General features: G+C 47.5%; 1 protein-coding gene across 1 annotated transcript in view; it reads right to left on the bottom strand.

Annotated features, from left to right (window-relative positions):
- The window catches only part of Abcc1 (ATP-binding cassette, sub-family C (CFTR/MRP), member 1), a 129505-nt gene that overhangs the window by 55376 nt on the left and 55858 nt on the right, over positions 1-18271 (bottom strand). The window contains exons 6-11 of the mRNA XM_005391080.2: positions 17317-17378; positions 14900-15031; positions 6483-6716; positions 5672-5849; positions 4293-4454; positions 1294-1386 (exon numbers count right to left, since the gene is read on the bottom strand). Coding sequence (XP_005391137.1) covers positions 1294-1386; positions 4293-4454; positions 5672-5849; positions 6483-6716; positions 14900-15031; positions 17317-17378 — 861 coding nt within the window. The remainder of the gene's footprint in view (positions 1-1293; positions 1387-4292; positions 4455-5671; positions 5850-6482; positions 6717-14899; positions 15032-17316; positions 17379-18271) is intronic.

Below are 18271 nucleotides of genomic sequence, written 5' to 3'. Positions count from 1 at the left end.
CACGGCCCCGTTGTGAAAATGTTAGTGCTCACCAGGACCATGCAGGTCACCCCTAGGTGCCAGATGGGACATTCTTAAGCAACATGACCCGGACACCAGTGATGGCTGCTGTTTCAGAGGTGCACAATGGGAGAAGCTACACAGCCAGGGAATGAGAGGTGACACGACCCAAGCCTGCTGCCTTGCCTCTCCAACCGGCCCCACTCTCCAGGGCTTCTCCTCCCACCTGGCCCACATCTTGGAACTCAACCTCCTACAGATGACAGGTGGGGCCAGCGGCACTCATGTGAAATTCCACAGGCACATCACATACCCATCACTAGAGAGGACAGAAATAAACACCTCTCTCATGCACCAGCAGGCACCAGTTCAAGGAAATGAATTCACACTACATGGCATAGCACAGACAGAACCCTGAGGTATGCTACCAAATTATAAAACCATGCCGGTATGCTGGCCCATTTGGGTAAAAATATACAGGGTAATAATATCACACCAAACTTAAATGACATAGTTCAGCACATAGTTCAACAGATCTGTACATAAAGACACTGAAAATTCTCAAAGGACTCATTTCAATGTGTTCATAGTGTTTGAGAGGATAGAAAAGGGGATATTAGATATGGTATTTGAACTTTTTATAACGAGAAAATACCTTACTACTGAGTATTTAAAAACTTAAAAAATACAAAGTATCTCTAAAAATAAAATTTAACACTATGAACAGCATAAAGTAAGAGCTCAGCAAAGAAAAAGCCAGGCATAGTAGTACATGTGTGCAATCTCAGCATTAAGGAAGCTGAGACAGGAGGATCACTGTGAGTTTAAGATCAGCCTGACTATATATGAGTTCAAATCTACCCTGAACTACATAGTGAGACCTTGTCTCAGAAAAAACAAAGAGCTCAGTAGGGGGAAAGTAGATGCTAATTTTTACTCAACTCTTAAAGACACAGCAATATAAAAATGAGTACTTCTGTGGGAAGATGGAACCTCCTGGAAGCTCCCAGATGCCTCCATTTCCATTACTGGTTCACTCAGGGTCTGACATTCTCAGGAGCCTGGACCTCAGCTGCCAGTGAGGTCAGCCAGGAAGCACTACTGCCCACACCATTCAGGGAAGCAGAACGGGGAAGGGGGCCCAGGCATCTGCATTTGCTAAGTTCCCCAGGTGATTCCAACAGGCGGGGGAGACGGAGGGCCCCGGGCCTGAGCAGGGCCCCTTGGCCAATGCTCATGTGTAAAGGCCTCAGGCCAGTGCCCTTGTGGGTCCTGGCGAGGACAGGCACCTACCTGATAGGTCTTGGTCTTCATTGCCATCACAGCATTAAAGGGCACCATGAGGATCATCACAGCCACCCCAGCCAGGACTGAGGGACCCAGGTTCTAGAGAAAGACAGAAGACAGTCATTCAACAAACAGGAGAGAACAAGGGCCTCCACGTTCTGCACAGGCCACCTGCTATACACAGATTCTGCCAAGTGAGCTTGGGGCAGATACATTCTTCCTACCCAAGCTGGAAGCTTTGGTGGTCTCCCGACTCCTTCAAGAATGTGCAGGTCCAAAGCCCTTGGGCCCAGATCAGTTTTACAAATTAGAACTGCAGAATTTTAGAAAGGTAAAATTTTAGAAAGGTGAATACTGGGAGAAAAACAGTTAACACAGCTGTGCTGAACCCTTATGGGACTGGAAAGGCACTTGCCACTTTGGCTGGTGGCTGGGAACCTGGATTGCAGGGGCGTTTCCACCACCCACAAAATGGGTGTGAATTGTCTGTATAACAATATGGCTTATGTTGAACTCTCCTTTGCCTTCTGGGAAGTTGGAGTCTTGGTAGGCTCCAGGCAGAGGACTCTACACAAGCAGCTCTCAGCAACAACTCCAGGTGTTGCATATCAGACCGGGGAGGGGGATCTCACAGGTGACCCTAGCTTGTTGCCAGGGAATGAAGTGCATCCCTGTGTTCCCCTCCCTGGGAGAATCTAGCAGCCTGGAGCTGGTTCCCCTGGACTTTTCCCCGGCTGCCTTTACCCTTTGTTGACTGTACTGTCATAAATTATAGCCAGGGATGCTACTGGCATCTGGTGGATCAGCAGGCTGCTAAGTACTCTGGAATACCAAGGACAGGCCCCACAAGGAAGAATTCTTCAACCCCAAATGTCCACAGAGCCAAGGTTAAGCAATTTTCCTCTACAACAGGAACAGTGGTGTCAAGCACTTTCTTAACAAGCCAATGCTTTGAAAATTGAAGACAGTTCTCAAAAAAGCATTTCAAAAGTGTTTTAACCTACAGGTGTTACTTTTTTGGGGAAATAAATACCCAAGATAGCTGGCTAAAAAGGCATTTATTTATTTATATTCTAATGTTTAGGGCTAGGGATGTAGCTCAGTGGTAGAGCAGTTGCCTGGCATAAATGAGGCCTTGAATTCAATCCCAGCATTGCAGTAAAAATAAATAAAATTCTGGTGTCTTTTCTTCTAAGTGTTATTATTTAGAACACTTTGAAGGGGGCACAGTCAGTGATATATATATATAGATATATAGATATATATACGAAATATAATATATACATATACACACAAAAGTATAATACAAAAATGTAAACTACAGTCAAAGCAACAGACAGTTGGCTGGGTTCATACGTGCACTGGCCTGTCTGAACTTGCATTTCCAAGTAGCCAACTTGCTACCAGGCAAGGAAGGGGTGGCACACTGAGTACACAAAAAGCTTTTTAAAAACTTCTGTTTGTTCATTCACTCATCGATTCAGGGTACTGGGGTTTGAACCACATCCCCAGTTCTTTTTTTAATTTTGAGACAGGTCTAGCTGAGTTACTAAGTTACCTAGACTGGGCTGGAACTTATGATTCTCCTGCCTCAGCCTCCCAGCTTTTTAGGCAGAGGGACTCATAGATGGGTACCACCATTCCTGGTTGTGAAGAAACTATTTTAGAAGGTAAAATCTAGTAAGTTTCTGTAAAGTTATTTGAATTCAAAAAAGGAAGAAGTCCATCTAATTAAGAGAGAGAAAAAAAAAATCAGAAGAGCAATAAGCTTTGAAAGATAGGCAACAAGCCAGGCATGGTGGCACACGCCTGTAATTCCAGCACTTGGGAGGCTGAGGCAGGAAGATCGTTGCAAGTTTAAAACCAGCCTGGGCTACAAAGTGAGCTCAAGGTCAGCCTGAACTGCATAGTGAGACCCTGTCTCAAAAAAGACAAAAAAAAAAAAAAAAAAAAAAAAAAAGATAGGCAACAGTTCATTAGAAGGAAGGCACGAAGGAAGGAAGGGAGGAGGGAAGGAAGGAGGAAAGGAGAGGGGGGAGGGAGGGAGGAGAGAAGGAAGGAATTCCTGGTAAAAGGAAAGACATGGGCAAACACCCAGAGATAGGAAGGAACAAGGCATGTGTAATGCTATGAGCCCCTCTGCTCATCACCGCTTCCCCCTGGGGGAGGTCTGTTCCTGGGAGGAGATGTGCAGACTACCTCTCCACAATGGGAGAAGACACGATCAGGCTGACAGACTGGGCTTCTCCCCCCTCAGCCACAGCAATCAGCTGAGGGATGGGAATGAGACTGTTCTGGGCCAGTCAGGAGCCCCTGGACGTCTGGTTGAGGTGAAGGAATCCAGTCTCCTCTGGACTCCAGCTTTTAAGATGATAGAAGCCCAAAGCTATGGAAGTCACTGAGGATGGAGCCAACTCAGAAGATAATGGGGCCAAGAAAGAGCAAAAGAATGAGAGAGAATAAATCCTCAGAACATTACTCAGTCTCCTAGGTCAGTGGTGGCCAACCTGCAGGTTGCTTGTGACCACGGAAAGCTCTAAAAGTTTCTTGATATCACTGTCCTAGATCCACCCATGCCTGAAGAAAAATCTTTGGATGTTTTCCAGATATCTTTAAAATCCCCTTTATTTGCTTAGGCTAAAATGGGTTTCTATCTCTTACAGCAGACAGAAGCTTGAGTGACACCATTCAGGACCAATGAACAAGTTTCACTCACATTTGCGAGGGAAGAGTGGGAGAAACAGGTGTGTGTATGCTGTAGGATTGCTCATTCAATACACTCAAGGAAAGACATGTGCAAAGAAACACCATGCCCCCAAAGAAAATATAATCCTGACAACTGAGGGAAAGAACAAAATAGCCAGGAATTCGTTAATGGGCCAGAAAATAAAATGTAAATGATGGCAAGAAATGCCAGCTAGCTACAGATGCTCCTGTCCTCGACACCCACTGCCCACGTGTGGAGGCCCCTCCCACACGCGCACGGGAGAACACTGGACACACACCAGCCAGAGGAGGTAGAGGGCGAGGATGACTTGCAGGGGGGCCGACCAGATCATGTTAATGTACGTGGCCAAGTCCATGAACCTCTGGGCATCCACAGACATGAGGTTGACAATCTCACCAACTGTGGAGGACTTTCTAGCTGAATTGGTGATCACCAGGGCCTGAGGGACAAAGGAGAAGGAAAGAGGTGAATGCGGGAAGTGAAGGGCCCCGGAATCGCCCCGCCCCAGGACCTGGAGAGGACAGCGACTCCTCACAGTGACAATACCATGGATCTTTTCTCCTCCCTTGCCAGTTCAGCTACCTCCTCAGCCAACCTGGGTCATCACTGAGGCCACGTGCCTATCTGCCACAGTCCTTGCCTTCTAGTGGTGAGTCTTTAGTGTGGACAGGACCTCAGGTGCCCTCTAAACCAGGGCTTTGGACACTGTAATGCACACACACATCACCTGGGAAACACATGACCATGCAGTGTCTGACCAGCAGGTCTCTGATAGGGCCTGAGATTCTGATTCCTAGCAAGCTCCAAGGTCCTGCAGATGCTGCTGGCCCTGCATCCCAACAAAGGCCCAAAAGTCAAGGCCAGAGTTACTTTCCTTGGCATTCCCAGCACTGGGGGCTGGATCACTGTTTGCGTGGTTGTCCTGTGTACACTAGGATGCTTAGCAGCATGCCTGTCCTCTACCCACTAAATGCCACATCTCCAGTTGTGACAACCAAAAATGTCTTCAGACATTGTCAACCATCCCTGTAGGGAGCAAACCACCTGGTGGGGAACCCCTAGTCTAAGCCACTAGTTCAAATGTTGTACTCGCCTACTTCTCAACTGCTGTATCTGTAGGACTGTGGGACTCTTTCCAACCTGTGGGAAGTGTCCTTGCCCCCAAAGGCCAAGAAATGGCAAGATCAAGGTTCCTTTAAAGCTAGATGTGGAGGCCAAGGGCATGGGTCAGTGGTAGACTGCTTGCCTACCAACCCAAGCACTGCCAAAAAAATAAATGTGTTAAGAGTTAGATGTATACACATGCAACTCTGTGCTATCTTGTTCAGGGTATATATCTTCTGTTCAGTTTAATTCAAAGGTGAAAACAGGTCACAGAACATTAATAGCACAGGAAGGATCTGAACTCGGATTCCCCACATCACGGACCACCAAGCCCACTATGAACTCAGTTACCCATGGCTGACATGTGGACTCTCCTTTCACATCCCGACCCTCAAACTCTGCTTTGCTAAGGGATAATGCCTGAGGGTCGCCGTCCTCATAAGCCCTGGTTATGTCAGCCCTCTTTATCCTCCTGCTTCACAGACGGGGCTAGACATCCCCATGGAGAGACCAGCCGAGTCCCAGCGGAGGGGATGTGGAAGCTGGCCCTACCTTGCGGTAGACAGCCCCGATGACAGCGGTCTTGATCCTCATGCCGCTGACGAAGCAGATGTGGAAGTACTGGTGCAGCACCAGCGTCTGCAGGCAGGCGCTCACGAACAGCAGCGCCGTGTAGAAGTAGCCCTGCCAGTCTGGGGCTTTCTTGTCGTTGACAAAGTGAATGAGCAACCTGCCAGGGGACAAGGTGCGACCTCAGAACCACTTCAGTGAGGCCCATGCAAGTAGAAAAAAGTGTTTCTGGGTTAGCACTGCCTGGCAAAGCAACCTCTGGCCTCCAACCTCACAGGTACAAAGAGGAGCCCACAGTGGCCATTGGACTGTGCAAGGGGCCCACGCCACTCATCACAGGACCTCTGCTCGGGACCCTCATATTGGTCGCAAGGTTATGTCGCACCAACATCACGTTACCCAGAGATGACCAAATAGAGGACATAGGGACAGAGAAATGGAGGGAAAAGGAATGAGTATGAGGCCCCAGGGAGACAGAGAAAGAGGAGAGGCAACTCCCTTCTGACTTCCTAGTCCCACTGCAGTTTTTTTCACAAGAGCTCACGGCATCTCCTTGCCCTTGGCTTGCCAGCAAATCCCATTCCCTCGCATTTTAGATTAAGCAGGTTTCTGCTACGCGTAGAACAAGATGGCTTTAATGCAAATGGCAGTTAAGCAAAGTGGCTAGAGACAGGGAGGCCTGGCTAGCAGTGCCCGGCAGCACACTGCATGACCCTAAGGCCAGGAGTAAGGTAAGGAAGAGGTCAAACCGGGGGGGCACAGAGGAGCCCAGCTGGGAGGGAAGAGCTCTTACTTTAAGATCTCAGGCCCAGCAAACATCATCAGGTCATGAAGGGCCTTAAATAAGAAGCTCATGAGGAAGTAGGGCCCGAAGGTCTTGTACAACACTTTAAACAGGGAGGGGTCCCGCTCCTTCTGGGGGGACTTGACAATCAGGGCCTCAGCCTCCTCGTTCACATCCACCTTGGAATTCCCCTTGGGCTTGGCAGCATCCTTGGAGGCGGAGTACACCATCTTCACTGGCTGCCTGCAACACAAGGAAGGGAGAGGGTGTGAGATCCGCCACACAGGCAGCCCGTGCCTAAGCAACAGCCAAGGCACAAGACAGCCACCACGGAGAGGCCCCTGAGGACAGCGGGAGGAACCTGGACTCGGGTGCTAGGGTTCAGGTCCTGGTGTGCGACCCTTGTCAGCTGGGCGTTAGGCAAGTCACTCCACTTCTCTGTGCCTAGTTTCCTCATTTGTAAAATGGGGATGGAAGTAGGACCTACCTCATAGGGTGGCTGTGAATGAGTTAACATATAGGAAGGGCTTACAATACCAGCTCCAAACTTACCAAAAAGAAGATATACAGCTGACCGATAAGCACATGAAATATTGCTCAATGTCATTAGTCATCAGGGAAATACAAAGTAAAACCACAGTACCATTTCACACTTACTCAGCCAGCTATAATCAAAAAGTCAGATAATAAAAAATACAAGGATACAGAGAAATAAGAACACTTATACACTGCCAGCAGAAATGCAAAATGATGTTGTCACTCCAGGAAACATGCTGTAATCCCAGCACTCAGGAGGCTGAGGCAGGAGGACTGCTGTGAGTTCAAGGCCAGCCTGGGCTGCAAAGTGAGTTCAAAGCCAGCCCGAAATCCATAGCAAACCCCTGTCTCAAAAAAGAAAGAAAGAGAGAGAAAGAGAGAGACAGAGAGAGAGAGAAAGAGAAAGAGAGAAAGAAAGAAAGACAGAAGGAAAGAAAGAAAGACAGACAGACAGACAGACAACAAAACAAAAACACACAGGAAACAGCCAGGTGCTTCCCTAAAATGCTAAACATAGAAAAATGCCAAACAGTCAACATAGTAGGTTATTCGTTATTTTATGTGGGGGCTACAGGGGAACTGGAAACATGGCAAAATCTAATCCATCTGCTCCTCAGGTATAAGCTGAGGTTCAGAGAGGTCACACTGCTTGTCTCAGCCACAGAGACAGCACAAGGTACTGGTGAGGTCTTACTTACTGTGTTACCACCCCAAACATCATGGCAGCCAGCCTCAGGGCAGGCCTGCGACAACTGATTCCCACCTCCTGGGGTTTGTGCCCGTGGAATCCCTTCTTCCTCAGAACATGGTACTACGAGGAGGGTGAGCCCGGGACTCACATTAGGGGATGGAAAACACTCGCTTCCATCTTGCCTCTCTTTGCTCACTCACTCGGGACAAGGTCAACGACCGTGTCCTAAGGACAATCAGTCCTGGAGAGAAGTCCCCTGGTTTGATCTTGCAAAGAGCCAGCCTAACTCGCAACCGCGTGTGACCCGGAAATACATCCTACAGCCCCTGCCAAGTCTGACCTTCGTCCAGAACTACTGGCTAAGCCATTCCCTAAGATCCAGAGAAATAATGTCAGTCAATGTTCATTTTTATTATTTTAACTGCTAAGTTTGCAGCAATTTGTTATGTAGCAACAGACACTAATGGACACCAGCTCTCCTCTCCCCAGATGCAGTCAGAGCAGTATCATCTCTCATCCAAATTATCTCATACTTCTGGAAGCCTGAAATCTCAAGTGGACCCACAGGGCTGTTCCTTCTGCAGGCACAGGGGAGAATCTGTTCCCTCTCCCTTTGCAGCTTCCAGAGGCCTCCTGCACTTTCTAGTTCACACCCCTCCTTGCATCTTTGGAGCCAGTCACACGAACCTTCTCTCTCTGATTACATCACCCTCTGAAACTGAAACTGAAGCCTGTGACCATACTAGGCCTGCCTAGACGATCCAGAATATCCTCCCCGTCCTCAGACTCTCAATCAGAGCTACAGACACTTTGCTAAGGAAGATGACCCACTCACAGATTCTTTGGACAGGAGGTGGGCATCTTTGGAGAGGAAGGGGTTTATTCTTTGACCACAAGGGTTATTTCTAGTTCTCCTGCTGTCACTGTCTTCCCTAAGGTCCTTCCCTGGTCACTGTACCTCCCTCCCTTGGAGCTGGTTCTGCCTGGGATGTTCAGTACACTTTCTTTTCACCCACACAGGCCTGCACGGCCAGGAGGAAGGGAGAGGCTCTGTATCACTTCCTGAGTGGGGCCCTGGCCTTGTGGGGTGTGGGCTATCCTGACCCTGGGCTGTTCTCAGGGAGAAGGTCTCAGGCAAGCAGGGAGGAAGAGGGCCTGGGCCTGAGCAGAGGAAGTCAAGTGTAGCAGAAGTGATTGGAGAAGGCTGAGTCAGGAAAGGAAAATACCCAGCAAACTAGGAGAGAGGGAGGGAGGGGCCAAGGGGCTCCCAGATGAGGCAAAGGCAAGCAAGACTTCGGAGCAGTACAGCTGGGAGAAGTCCGGAAGGCTGGGCAGGGAAGGTCCGGGCTGGGAGAAAAGCGCCCAGAGCAGGGGATCACAGTGGGCAGGAGACTGGGGCTGGAGTGGGAAAGGGACTTGCCGACCCACCCATCTCAATGCAGGCAAGGGTGGCAATCGGCCACTCATCCGCCAGCATGGATAGAACACTGCGCCAGGCCAGGCACCAAGGAGATCTCCAAGGTCGAAGCGCCTCAGGACAGAAACAGATTGGTGTGCGAGCTGCCACCACCAGGGCTGGCTGGAGGAGGTGACATGTGAGCTGGAAGACGAGAGAACGGATGCAGTGGAGGAGAGAAAGGGTTCCAGGCAGAGCAAACAGAGGGAGCAAGGCCTGGAGGGGAGGCAGAGTTAAGGGCTTTGGAAAGAGGTGAGGCAGCCCCTCTGAGACCTGGAAAAATCGAAAAAATTAATCCCAGGAAGCCACCTTTCTGGACTAAGCTCCTGCCCTGGCCTCAACGGACCAGAGCAAACTAAAAACAGATGAGAAATCAACACACTACAACTCCCCATGGAGTCACTGGCCCCAGAGCTCCGCGGCTGAAACTGTGTGTCTGACCCTGCCTGAAATCAGAACTAGAGGGAGAACAGTTTCCCACCAGCCAGTTTCAATTGGCATAATGAAGTCCCCTCTGCCTCCCTGCTCACACAGGGAAAGATAAGCTGAAGGAACCTGGCATTAACGCGTCAGCTATCTTCCTACTGTTCCGTCTCCCTGTCCCTGCTTTACAAAGGAAGTCACTCTGAAAGGTTCAACTCTGTTTTGTTTTATTTTCTTTCTGCTTTCTCTTCAGCCCTTTTCTGTCTATAACATCAACCGCTTCTGCTTTGGAAAATGTAACTCTATTTTATGTAATGAAGTGTTATGGTTAGTTCCAGAACTGTAAATAGAGCCAACTGAGATTGCTAAACTAAAATGCTGTAATTTTGTTCTTTGATGGGCTTGAACCAAGGGGCCAGATGAGGAGCTCCCAGTGGTTTTGTCATTTGTAAAATAAGATCATTCATGTTTCTGCAGGGGCAAAACCCAGAACTTAGAAAGGCCTCAGTGTCATACAATTCTGAACTGTCTGAACGTACTCTGAGCCTGGTCTCCGTCCCACAATTCCCACGTATCCTAGAAAGGCAGGTCTCGGAGTTTACAAGGTGAATGCACACTTCCGCTCCTCCTAGTGCTAACAAGACAATTTCTGAAAGGGAAAAAGGGAGAGGTCATTTCCCTTACACCCCTATAATTCCACCCAAGGGAAATGTGGAGATAAATTTAAATTGTGTAACAAATACAAATGGCTCAAAATGGAGTTTTTTTTCTCTTGGTCCTGAAAATCAGAGGTTCTCAGGAAGCCTTTGCTCAAGAACAAATTCAAGTTCTTGAGTTGTCATAATGACTAAGCCCAGACACCAGCCCTGTGTCTTTCTGTCCTGTCCTCTGCACATCACTGAACAAGTACAAATATCATACCAGGCACTCATGCAAGCAAAAAATTGGCCTAAAATTATGAAAGTCTAGAATCTGCCTCTAATTTCAGACATAATTCTATACAAAGTGTATATTTTTACACATTTAATTATACAGTAGTCTCAGGCAGGTGTGGTAGTACAGATGTGTAAGCCCAACACTGTGGGAGACTGATGCAGGAGGATTCCAAGTTCAAGCCCAGCCTGGGTCACTTAGCAACTTGGCAAGATCTTGTCTCAAAATTAAAAGTATAAATGGTTGGGGGTGTAGCTCAGCGTGAAGGTCCTGTGTTCAATTCCTAGTACTGCAAAAAGCATAAAAAATAAACAAACGGTCTGCCCTTATCTGTGGAGGACATATCACAAAGGCCTACTGGATGGTTGAAACCCTAGATAGTACTGAACCCTGTCTATACTATGTTTTTTTCCTCCAGGTACATCTATTGAGGTAGAAGATAAAAAGGCTCAGGTAGAAAGGAGACAATAAAAATTCTAATTGTAAACTGTGCTTAAACAGAAAAACAAAAACTCTGGCTTCAGGACATAAGAGTTAACTGCGGTTAGGATGTCTCTTTCCCTTCCAGGAAACTCAATCCAAAACAAACAAACAAACAAAACAAAAAAATCCTCCTAGTGGCCTTAAAGATATGCTACGCCTGTAAATTGGGTTCGTGCTTTCCACCTGTACAGTGAGACCGCCCTTCCTCCCACAGGGCTCCATCCTCAAGGAAGCAGCACTAGTAAGTGGGCAGCGGACGCTGGACACACACACCAAACACGTTATGTGCTGATACAGTCCAGCAGGCAACCTGACAGACAGCAGGAAGGCGTACGCTAGACAGATCACCCGTCTTGAGGATACCTCACAACCACATACAACCCCAGCCCACGGCGCGCTTCCCTCCCAGAGGCCTGCAGCTGCTCCTCACAGAGTGTGCCCTTCTTCACCCACCTAGTTCTATGCCTCTCACGGACTCACCCGACAGTTCTTGCCTGTGACATACATCCACAAACCTATAACCTCTCCTATGGATGGGAGAGTTGAGGTCCCCATCTCCTCTTTGGGGGGACCTCTCTGCACCTCATCCAGTGACACTACACTAAGTTTAATCAGTAAATTAGGCACAGTAAGAGATTTAAAAACCTTGGCTAATAACTAAACACCTTTGATAATATACAGTACTGTAACAGAAGTTATGTAAATGTGGTCTTGCTTTCAAAATATTTCTTTATATTCAATTCAATATCCTCCCGCCTTTTTTGCAGGACTGAGGATTGAGCCCAAGGCCTTTGCACTGAGCTACATCCCACCCTTTTATTTATGTATTTATCTATTTATGTATGTATGTTTGTATGTATGTATGTACGTATGTATGAGACAGGGTCTGGCTACATCACAAGTTGACCAAGCTGGACTCAAACTTGCAATCCTCTTGCCTCAGCCTCAGAGTGCTGGAATTATAGGTGTGTGCCACCACGCTCAATGCTCAGCCTTTCTATAATGATGGGGGATGATACAATGCCTGTATGAGGAAATGAGGACAGAGGCACTGTAAGATAGCATAAGGCTATCACATAAAGATTACTTGAGCATAAGCACCATCAATTTGATAACCAAGAGGGCTACTGAGTGACTAAAAGGTGGGTAGTATATACGGTATGGATACACTGGACGAAAAGGATGATCCACACCCCAGGTATGACATAACAGGATGGTGCAAGAATAGTCCATAATTTCAATCTTATAAATTATTTATTTCTTGAATTTAAGATTTAATACTTTCAAATCATAGTTGACCATACATTGCTGAAACCATGCAAAGCAGAACTACATATAAGGGGAAACTACTGGAACCTCAAATTTTTTAAGAATATAACTTTCGTAAATACTCTGTTTTGTCTGAGACTTCGCCAAGTGTTGATCGTGGTTTTGCAGGAGGATTCCAAGTTCAAGCCCAGCCTGGGTCACTTAGCAACTGAGCGAGATCTTGTCTCACCTCTGAGGGTGAGGATGCTGCTGGTACTTTGATCTCCAGGCTAACACCAAAGGGTTAGTTGGGATTTATACCTGATGTGGCATTTGTACACTAAAATATAAGTTGCTTAATTATAAAGTCTTCACTTTTTAGTTTTTGTTTCCTATTGATTTTTTTTTAAAGTCAGATAGTACATTGGTAAGTTGGTTGTGCATCTGTGCATTTGGGTACCTAAGGGGCATTCTGGAGCAAATCTGCAAATACGGAGGGAGACTGCTCCTTTTTGCTTGTTTTCCTTCACTTAGAGTAACACAATTCATCCTTCCTGTGGTACCAACAGTTCATTCTTGGAGGCCTCTTTGAAGGAGTCCATGAATGGATTCCATTGTTGGCACCCCAATCTGCACACCTACTCACTTATTAATGGGCCATTTGGGTTGTCTCCAGTTTGGCTATCACAAACAAAGCAGTGACAAGTCTGTACAAGTCCTTCAGGAGTATAAGTTCCCAGTCCTCTTGGGTATTTGCCTAGGAAAGGAGTGGCTAGTGGTATGGCAACTATGTCTACCTTTAAAAAAAAAACCTGCCAAACTCTTTCCACAGCCACCAAACCACTTTATACTTATGCCAGCTGGACCCACAATCAAAAATGGCCTTAAGCCCTGGGTGGCTACAGGCTGAAAGAATACAGTCATTTAACAAACAAATGAGGCACTCATTTGTTTTTTGTTTTTGTTTTTTTTTCCCCCGTTTGGTTTGTTTTTGAGACAGTCTTGCTATACAGGTCCAGCTGGCCATGAACTCTGGCAGTCCTTCTGCCTCAGCCTTCCAAGAGGTAAGACTGCAGATACACACCACCATGCCTAGCCAGGCACTGGATTTTAAAACCCAAAGGTAGGAGCAGGGAAGCAGTGCAGAGCAAGCTACTGAGAGGAGCGAGAGGGGGCCAAGAAGCCAAGGCAGAACTTTGCCCATGATCCCGTACCTTCCCCAGGATACCTGGGACTCCCCACAGTCCACAGCCAAGCCAAGGTGCACACTTCCCAGGTTAGCTGGAGAGATGTGGGTGCGAGGGAAAGTGCCAAGCTCAGCTGTAGCAGGACACGCGTCCTCTGAGCCCCTCCAAATCCTCTAGGTTACAGGAACCAGACCTGACTCACACCTCTGCGGAAAAAGCCAGCAGCCCCCACCAAGCTGAGTGCCCTTAAAGGCCACGGCACTATAGCCAGGCCTGCCCCAGCAGGGGTGGCTCTTGAGCCCCATGAGCCAGTTCTTGCCATGTCTTCCCTGGTGACGGAAGTGTCCAGCCCAGGGCTACACTCAGATGGATAAACACGGCTCATCTGCCTAAATGCCAAGGTTTCCCAGTGCCAGGGCAGGGCTGCCAGGTGACATGGAACTCTGACTTCTCCAGAAATCCTCTGAGTAGAAACAGAGGCTCAGAGTGAGGCATGAAGGGAATCACAGGTAGCCCGAGACCCCTATCCATTCTCATCTCCACCATCCACCCTTGCCAGGGCAGGCCAAGTGGCTGTTCTAGAACAGAACTCACATCACACCACTGCCCTACATCAAACCCATCTCCTCACTGCACCTGGAGTCGAACCCTAACTCTTCAGCACAGCCTGTGAGACCCTGGGAACATCTCTCCTGCCCTCCTCCCTCCTGCTCTCCCCACACTACTCCACTCAAGCTTCATGGTCACCTTGCTGCTCCAAGGGTGCCACAGGCCCTTTGCACTGGCTGTTCCTTATAACTGGAAAGCCCTTCCCCCGGGGGCAAACACAGCTCACTCTTTCCTTTGACAAGAGTCTCTGCTTGAATGTCATCTTCTCCCTGAGCCCTGTTATCTAAGCCAGCTGGGCCACCCTCATGTCCCTGTTTTAATCTCATCTTACGGGGTAAAACTGCTCTTCAGTGCACTCTTGGCTCCTGTATCTCCTCTTAAGACTGGAAATGGCCCCTAACAAGGTGCCTGTCCCGAGCCTCAGTGTTGGGCACAAAAGCACCAGTGAGGTGTCTGCTCAGTACGTCCACGCAGGCCCCAGCCAGAGGCAGAGCTTCTTGGTTTAAGTCCCATCCTGTCTGCCAGAGGTCAGCTTGCCGAGTTCAACAACAACACCCAAAGCAGCAGGGGCATCCACAAGGCCAGCTGCTCAGAGTCTTAAAAGGATGAAGCTGAGGAGGGAGAGCCCCACACCGCGGCCACGCTTGCGGGGGCCACAGCAACGGAACCTCTTCTCTTCTGCCCAAACTGCCTTTGCCACACTCAGCCCCACTGGCAGATGAGGCCACTGCAGGCGGGGAAGGGAAGCAACACTCCAAGTCCGCGAAGCTTGCCAGCACACTGGCCTGAAGGTGACCGCGACCGGGTCATCCTAGAGAGCATCTGGCTTCTCCCAAAGCAGAAGAAAATCCACACTTACCTCCTAGACTTGGCACATTCCTTCTTCCAATTCTTCACCAACACAGGCACGACTTGTTCTGATGTGTCCTCCTTATTCAGAGACCAGAGGTCACCGCCCTCCAAGGGCTGCCGGTAGCCTCGGATCATCAACCTGTGGCCAAGACACAAGGGGGCAGGTGGTGAGCACTGGCTAGGGGAGGAAGAGGACAGTGGGGCTCAGCCCCACCGATGCTGCTCTGACCTCCACGATATGGACATCCACCCACCCCACCCCACCCCCGCCGCAACACAGCCACTAGGTGACCGGGATAACCCCGACATGAGGGCCATCAGAGCAGACAGCTACTCTGTCAGGCCATCCAGGTAAATGGCTTCATCTTCAAGAGATGCACATAGAATACTTAGGAGGAAAATATCAGAATGTCTCAAATTTATAGCTTCCTTTTTGTTTTGTTTTGGAAGAGTTTTGGGTTCTTATTGTTTTTTGCAATGATGAGTATGGAATCCAGGTCCTCATCCTGATGAGGCAAGTGCTGAGACACAGCCTCAACTCTAATTAACTTCTTAAATTTTAGATTAGAAAAGGCTAATACAACAAAATATTAGCAGTCACTAAATCTGAGTGATGAGTTTACTGAATTTTATTATACAGGCTGAGTACCCTTCATCTCAAATGCTTGGAAACACTAGTATTCAGATTTCATATTTGTTTCCAATTCTGGAATATCTGCATATATGTAAGGAGATACTATGGTAACAAAAGTCAAGTCTGAGTATGACTTTCATTTATATCTGATACATATTTTATCCACACACCCAGTGGTAATTTCATACAATATTCTTAATGCACCTGAGTTTTGACCAGGACTCATCACATGAGGTCAAGCAGAGGATTTCCCACCTGGGGAATGTCACAGCAGTGTTCAAGGAGTTTCAGATTTCAGAGAATTTCAGACGTCAGATGTGAGATTCTCAACCTGTACTGCTCTATCTATATGGCTTGAATACATTCAAAATAAAAAGTAAACCCAATATTTTTACTTATTTTGAAATAACCTCAAAGTTACAGAAAAATTGCATCAATTATAAAAAGAATTCATTTAAGTTTGCCATATTTGTGATAACCTTCTATCTCCACCTATACCCACACAACTACACAAACACAATTTTTTTCTGGACCATTTGACAACAAGGTGAAGACTCTACACAACCTTGTCCCTAAATATCAGAATGCACTGAAAACAAAGTCACACCCTGATATAACCAGGACACAATGTTTAAAGCAAGAATGTTATCAGCACGGAGACGGTAACATTCAGTCCTTATCTAGACCACAGCCTACACTAACTGTTCCAGTGATGTTCTCTCTTTCTTTTTTCATGTTTTTTGAAATACAGTCTCACTTTGTAGTTCAGGCTGGTCTTAAATTGCCTATGTAGCCCAGGCCAGCCTCCTGCCTTAGTCTCCCAAGTGCTGAGATTACAGGCATGCGCCACCATGCCCAGCTTTCAGGGATTAAAAAGTTAATTTACTTAATGAAGTAATTTGAAAAATTACTTAAAATATTTAAGGACTACATTGACAATAACCTCCTAATGCGCTCCTAAGGATAATGCTTATTAGGGGAAGACCAGATTCAAACAACCCCAGGAAGGTGCTCACAATGGGCAAGAAGAGAGGTGCCAAAGGACCAGACCGAAGTCTATCCAGACGCTAACAGGGCTGCCTCCAAGTGTTTTCCTGCTACTGACCTATGCATATCTTTCTTACCCATATTTCCTATGATGTGTATGGATGATCTTTGTAATGGGAGGGGGAGACGATGCCTTCTGTATATGCAGCTCCCACACCCACAGTTTCAATGTACCATGAAAATATTCACAAAAATGTGTCCGTACTGAATATGTACAACTGTTTCTCTTCTCAGCATTCCTAAGCAACACAGTATGAAAACTATATAATAGTTCCATTTTATTAGGGAAGTGCTCTAGACACGATTTAAAGTATACAGGAAGATGCGGATAGGGTATAAGAAAATACTTCTGTTTTATACAAAGCATTAAGCACCAGAGGATTGCAGTATCTATGAGGGTTCTGGAACTGGTCTCCTTTGAATACCAAAGGATGATTATAATTAGCGTTAAAAAAAACATCCAAATCCACAGGTGAGCCTGGAGCTGGACAATGCCTGGGCTAAGTCTCTCACAGCGGCGAGCTACTTGGTTTTTGTGCACATCACTGGAGTTCAAGAATACGGGACAGAAGCTCAGTGTCTCTGAGACCACATGGCCAGTGCAGGAGGACTCGGGACACACCTCTGCAGGTGAGGGGCAGAGAGCACGGGAGCCACACTGCACGTACTCACCCTCCATCCATCCATCCATGCATTCATTCCCCACCACCTGGCCAAGGATGGCAAGGCGGGGGCAGCCTTACCCTGTGATCCACCAGAAGGTGATCTTGGAAAGGAATGAGGCGCCGGATTCCGGGCAAGGATTCTAGCAGAGAAAAAGCACAGGGGAGGAGATGGAAATAAACGTTAAGCTTTTCATCTACGCCACAGGTAGATCAAGAGCAGTCCAATGCCGTCAAAAGGACCGGCATGCATTCCTATGTTGTTCTGCATCCCACACTGATTCTTCTCTGGAGCCTCAGGAGAAGGAAGCCTGTGGGTGTCTCTAGTTTCACACACACACAATTCCTAAATACCTACTATGTGCAAGTACAAAGAGTGTGCTATGGACCCACCCTGTGATATCTCCCCACAGCAGCCCCAGCAGTTATTACCATCATCCCATGTCACTCATTCATTCAACAAGTATTTGCTGAGCACCCCCTACGTGTCTGGCACTCTACAAAGCACTACAGATCTGCCTTTTCTTACATCCCTATAATAGTCTTAAGGGCTGGTGCTACTGCTGTCCACACTGTACTCCATTTGTTCATTGAGCAAACATTTACTGAGCAGTTACTATGTGCCAGGCACTACACAAAACACTATGGTCATGCCAGGCATGGTGGCACATGCCTATAATCTCAGCACTTGGGAGGCTGAGGCAGGAGGATCACTGAGAGTTCAATGCCAGCCTGGGCTATGTGAGTTTAAGTGCAATCTGAACCACACAGAGAAATCTTGTCTCCTCCCACCCCCCAAAAAAGGTCTTGCATTATTTTATATATCCAGAGAACTCTGTGCACATGATATTACTGTTATCTCCACCTCATTCATGTATTCATCCAACAAATCTTTCCCGAACACCTATGAGCGCCAGGCACCATGTACACAAATCTGAGCAGACATGACTCCTGCTTTCATGAAGCATGTGGCAACAGTTATTGATAACACCTGCTAACCTGCTCTACTAGGTGGCTTGGTGTTAAGGGCTTTACA

The sequence above is a fragment of the Chinchilla lanigera genome, unplaced genomic scaffold (genome assembly GCF_000276665.1).
Source record: "Chinchilla lanigera isolate Chin_1 unplaced genomic scaffold, ChiLan1.0 scaffold00041, whole genome shotgun sequence".
NCBI lineage: Eukaryota > Metazoa > Chordata > Mammalia > Rodentia > Chinchillidae > Chinchilla > Chinchilla lanigera.
This window is presented reverse-complemented; position numbering and strand designations above follow the sequence as displayed.